A 6,000-nucleotide genomic window follows, 5' to 3' on the forward strand; every position below is an offset into this window, starting at 1 on the left:
ACTCTGATAAGTGGGGTTATTGGTTTTAGAAGCCACTGTTTTGTTTTCTAACACAGTGTTTTTTGTTTTTTGTTTTCTTATCCCAGTCACATTGATCAGACAACCACATGGCAGGACCCCAGAAAGGCCATGCTGTCCCAGATAAATGTAACGGCTCCCACCAGTCCGCCAGTGCCGCAGAACATGATGAACTCCGTCTCAGGTGAGCAAGACCCTGTCGGAGCAGTCAGCACATGGTGTATGTAATGCTTGTGTGCTAGGGCAGCTCCCAGTGTAAACTGGTCTGGCCTTTTCATGGGAAGTGTAGCCTTAGTGCATACTATAGGCCAGGCATTTGACCTAGGTCGTCTGAAACTATCTCATTTAATTGTTACAAGGTCCACTTAAGTAAGGTGCTCTTGTTAGTAATTTTCACCATAACACACAAGTTTCAATAGTAGGAGGAAGGTTCACGTTTGTAAGGAGTTCCAGGTCCTGTTTTTTTTTTTTTTTTAATATTTATTTATTCCCTTTTGTTGCCCTTGTTGTAGTTACTGTTGTTATTGATATCTTTGTCGTTGGATAGGAAAGAGAGAAATGGAGAGAGATGGGGAAGACAGAGGGGGGAGAGAAAGACAGACACCTGCAGACCTGCTTCACCGCCTGTGAAGTAACTCCCATGCAGGTGGGGAGCTGGGGGCTCGAACTGGGATCTTTACGCTGGTCCTTGTACTTTGCGCCATGTGAGCTTAGCCCGCTGTGCTACCGCCTAACTCCCAGGTCCTGTGTTCTTAACTCTGTGTGTACCAGATTAGGATGTTTAGTAAATCCCTGGTGAAAGCAGAGGGATCAGTCTTTATTTCTTTATTTATTTAACAGAGCACTGCTCAACTCTGGCTTATGGTGGTGCAGGGGATTGAACCTGGGACTTCGGAGCCTCAGGCATGAGAGTCTGTTTGCATAAGCATTATGCTATCTACCCCCCACCCCCTTCACAGAGTAGCAATTCACTAGAGAAATGGTTCTACCCAAACCACAGAAAGTGGTGACTATGGGGGTCATGTTTGCTTAAGGTTTGATGTCTGATCAAACACACTGTATCTTAAGGAAGACACTAGAGGTGAGCATCTTTAATAGGATAGTTAGTCAGTGGAATGAGTTAAGAACAAAAGAGACACTCTGAGAGGTGTGGACAATCCGAGAACATGTTCTTTCTTTTAAAAAAAAGGGAAGAAAATCAAGACTGATTGTAAAAATGAAAAGAAGTTAACAAAATGTGACCAAGGTGCTAAACTAATGTATAACAATTCCCAGCTTAAGCGCACATGGTGCAAAGTGCAAGGACTGGTGTAAGGATCCTGATTTGAGCCCCCGCCTCCCCACCTACAGGGGAGTCGCTTCATAAGTGGTGTAACAGGTCTGCAGGTGTCTATCTTTCTCTTCCCCTCTGTCTTCCCACTCCTCTCTCCATTTCTCTCTGTTTTATCTAACAAATACGACATCAATAACAACAACAATAAAATGAGGGCAACAAAAGGGAAAATAAATTAAAAACAAGACAATTCCCACCATGGGTATATTTAAGTGTGGATTGTTCCAAACTTGGTCACAAACACAATTAGAAATTTTGTTGTAAAGTGTGGAGGCTTTTGATAGCACCTGTGAGGTATTTGCCTCTGCATTATCAGGTCCAATGGCTGTCTTTCAATTCTTCCATCTTAGTGGACATGAAAGACAAATGGCGGGAGTTGGGCGGTGGTGCAGCGGGTTAAGCACAAGTGGCGCAAAGCGCAAGGACTGGCATAAGGATCCCAGTTCAAGCCCCTGGCTCCCCACCTTAAGGGGAGTCACTTCACAGGTGGTGAAGCAGGTCTGCAGGTGTCTGTCTTTCTCTCCCCCTCTCTGTCTTCCCCTCCTCTCTCCATTTCTCTCTGTCCTATCCACCAACAACGACATCAATAACCACAACAATGTTATACAACAAGGGCAACAAAAGGGAAAGTAAATAAATATTTAAAAAATTAAAAAAAAAAAAAAGACAAATGGCTTCTAAGGCCATGGAGATAGCTCAGCCTGAAAAAGCATCCATTTGCATGTCTGAAGCCCCAGGGGTGTAGGTTCAGTCTCTGACACCACTCATCAGTGCTTCATTTCCTCCTCCCCAGCTCCTTCTCTCTTCCTCTCCCTCTCCTACTCTCTCCCTCTCTCCCCCTCTCCCTCCTTCCCCCTCTCCCTCTTTACTTTTCCTTCTCTCTCTCCTCCCCCTCTCTCTCCAAGCAAATACATAAGGATTAAAGGTAGAGGATTTCTACTTGGCATTCAGATGTTTTGGAATAAATGCTAAGGGAAATGTACTCTTGGTACAGTTCATATCCACATAAAATTGTAGTCAGTATCCTATTCATAAGATTGCAGCCCGAAAACTTCTTCATCTTGGGAACACCTCAAGGAGCTCTAAGAGCCTTAGGTTTCTGCTTGAGAAAAGCAATACAAGTAATATTCTCTGTGCTTGAAAATGATCTTTCAAGGAGTTTTAAGAAGCCAAAGACTGAGCAAGGAGAATTGTGTGGACATTTAAATAAAAGTTAACACTATATACTATAACAAAGCTGCCAGTGACTTCCAGGCAAGTGGTGTGTTTGCAGATAGCTTTGGCCCGAAGCATGTTGTCATCCACATCTGTTCACGGGAAACCTTCACACCAATGAGAAAGCTGCACAGCCAGCCCATGTGGAGCACTTTCCTACGCTGATTGAACTGCATGCCACTGGATTTGCCTTTTTGTTACATCAGCAAGAACTCTTTCTGGCTTGCATGCTTTTTTTTTTGCAGATCACTCTATTTAGCTTTTTTTTTTTTTCTTTATATTATACAGGACATCAATATCAATGCATGCTATCGGTCTGTTAGCCTTACCCCCTGCCCAGCTGCTAGTGTTTCTCTGAGACTTTGTGCCTACCTGCACCATTCCATTGCTTCCAGCGGACTGTTCCCCCAATTCACGGTGAAAGGCAGAGATTGAGTTGAGCTACTGTAATACTACTTCACTGATCTTCAGACTCCTGAGCAGTTTCCTGTATGATTTTTAATTGTTCATTAGAGCTGACTCCAATTCTGATCTGTGAAATACTATTTGTTTCATTCAGATTAGCAAAAATGTTCAGTTTATACTTTTTAAAGTTCTATTTCAGGGGCTGGGCAGTGGTGCACCCTGTGGAGTGCACATAGTACCATCACAAAGATTTGGGTTTGAGCCCCCACTCCCTGCCTGAAGGGGCAAAACTTCATAAGCAGTAAAATAAGTACTACAAATGTCTTTCTTTCTCTCTCCCTCTTCGCTTTCGATTTCTCTCTGTCCTGTCAAATTTAAAGAAGGTAGAGGCACAGTGGCCACCAGGAGCAGTAGATACACCATGCAGACACTGAGCCCCAGCAGTAACCCTAGTGGCAATTTAAGAAGTCCTTTTTCAATATATTGAAAAGATGAGTTTGTGACACTGGAGACTTGTGGTTTACAACTGACTAGCTCTCTGAGTATATAAACTTAGCACTTAGGGTACCTTGAAAGGATTCCAGAGGTGAGGCAATACGTACTAAGTACTGTGTGGATAAGATAAAGGTCCTCTCTCCCCCCCCCCACTTTCTTTTTTTTTTTTTTTTTTTTTTTGCCTCCAGGGTTATTGCTGGGGCTTGGTGCCAGAACTTTGAATCCACAGCTCCTAGTGGCCATTTTCCCTATCTTATTGGATAGGAAAGAGAAATTAAGAGGGATGGTGGGGGGAGGGGAATAGAGAGGTAGAGAGAAAGACAGCTGCAGACCTGCTTCACTCGAACCCTAATCCTTACATGAGTCCTGGCACTTAATACTATATGCGCTTAAATGGGTGTGCCACCACCCGGCCCCCTAAACATACATTCTTTAACTGTGAGTGTAAGGCAAATAAATGAAAAGTGAATTTTCTGGAAGGAATTTGTAAGATGAGGGAAAGGAAAAGTTCAAATAAAAATTTGGGAAGATAATGGTTCTATCTTTATAGCAGAATAACACATATATATGTACAAATGCTCTAAAGTACTTGAAATGATTATCCTTTTGAAGTTATGTTAAATACATGACCTTTATAGCATGCTATTTTAATAACCCTTGGCACATGCTTGGGATCTTTGTACAAATATTTCTTTTATATAACAGAATTAGGTAAAGTGATATTTGTGTTGGATTAGAAAATAGGTAGATAGGAGGGGGAAATCAAAACTTCTTGAACCAGTTATATATGATTTTGACAGATGTTAAATTTTTTAGTGGTAGCTTGTTAATAGTGACCCACAAGACTGCTAAATCTTTAAGGAACACTGAGGTTAATAAAAGAAAAAAAATACACTTTGACAATAAATGACTTTTTAAAAAAATACCTTTATTTATTTATTGGATAGAAACAGCCTGAAGTCAAGAGGGTTGTGAGAGATAGAAAGGGAGAGAGACAGGGAGATACCTGCAGTACTGCATCACCATTCTTGAAGCTTTCCCCCTACAGGTAGGTGACCAAGGGCTCGACCTCGGTCCTTGTGCACTGTAGCATGTGTGCTCAGCCAGATTCACCACTACCAAAATGACTCCCCCCACCCAGAAATAACCTTTTACCAGATGGCTGGAAACTATTTATTGGCTTGTCAGAAATTTTATGATGCATTTTTGCATAGAAAAAATACACCATGACTACTTTGTTATTTATTTGTTTTTTAGTGGTGTAATAATGATTGACAGGGTTGTGGGATAAGAGGGGTACGATTCCACACAGTTCCCACCACCAGAAATCTATAATCCAATCCTCTCCCTTGATAGCTTCCCTATTATTATTATTATTTTGCCTCCAGAGCCGTTGCTGAGGCTCAGTGCCTGCACTACAAATCTACTGCTCCTTGGAGGCCATTTTTCCCCCTTTATTGCCCTTGTTTATCTTTTTTTTTTTTGCTGTTACCATTATTGTTGTTATTGCTGTCGTTGTTTTGGATAGGACAGAGAAATTGAGAGAGATGGGGAAGATGGGGAGAGGAGGACACTTGTGGGAGTTGCGCAGCGGGTTAAGCACAAGTGGCGCAAAGCGCAAGGACCGGCATAAGGATCTCAGTTGGAGCCCCCGGCTCCCCACCTGCAGGGGAGTCTCTTCACAGGCGGTGAAGCAGGTCTGCAGGTGTCTGTCTTTCTCTCCGCATCTCTGTCTTCCCCATCTCTCTCCATTTCTCTCTGTCCTATCCAAAAACAATGACATCCACAACAACTACAACAAGAAAATAAGAAAGGAGAAAAGAAAAGAAAAGAAAAGAAGAGAAAAGAAAAGGAAGGCACTTGCTAGGGAGTATGGCTCGACCTGTCAGCGCCCATGTTCAGCGGGGAAGCAGTTACAGAAGCCAGACCTTCCACCTCCTGCACCCCACAATGACCCTGGGTCCATGCTCCCAGAGGGATAGAGAATGGGAAAGCTATCAGGGGAGGGGAGGGGATGGGATGGGATACAGAGTGCTGGTGGTGGGAATTGTGTGAAGTTGTACCCCTTTTATCCTATGGTTTAGTCAATGTTTCCTTTTTATAAATAAAAAATTAAATAAAAAAAACTTCCAGGAGAGCTGTAGAGATAACATGATGATTATGTAAAAAAAAAAAGAAAGACACTTGCAGATCTGCTTCACCACTTGTGAAGTGGCCCCCTTGTAGCTGGGAAGCTAGAACCAGGATTCTTTTTTTTTTTTTTAATTTTTTTTTTCCTCTTTTGTTGCTCTTGTTGTTTGATTATTGTAGTTATTGTTGTTATTGATGTTGCTGTTGTTGGATAGGACAGAGAGAAATGGAGAGAGATGGAGAAGACAGAGAGGAGAAGAGAAACATAGATACCTGCAGACCTGCTTCACCGTCTGTGAAGTGACTACCCTGTAGGTTGGGAGCTGGGGGCTCGAACCAGGATCCTTACTCCAGTCCTTGTGCTTTGCACTGCGTGCACTTAACCCGCTGTGCTACCACCGAAC

General features: G+C 42.7%; 1 protein-coding gene across 12 annotated transcripts in view; it reads left to right on the forward strand.

The window, feature by feature from the left end:
• Positions 1-6,000, forward strand: part of YAP1 (Yes1 associated transcriptional regulator) — a 110,853-nt gene that overhangs the window by 45,046 nt on the left and 59,807 nt on the right. For all 12 annotated transcript variants that reach the window (XM_060179732.1, XM_060179736.1, XM_060179740.1 and 9 more), the window contains exon 3: positions 87-202. In XM_060179732.1, coding sequence (XP_060035715.1) covers positions 87-202 — 116 coding nt within the window. The remainder of the gene's footprint in view (positions 1-86; positions 203-6,000) is intronic.

The sequence above is a fragment of the Erinaceus europaeus genome, chromosome 20 (assembly GCF_950295315.1).
Source record: "Erinaceus europaeus chromosome 20, mEriEur2.1, whole genome shotgun sequence".
In the NCBI taxonomy this organism is placed as follows: Eukaryota; Metazoa; Chordata; class Mammalia; order Eulipotyphla; family Erinaceidae; genus Erinaceus; species Erinaceus europaeus.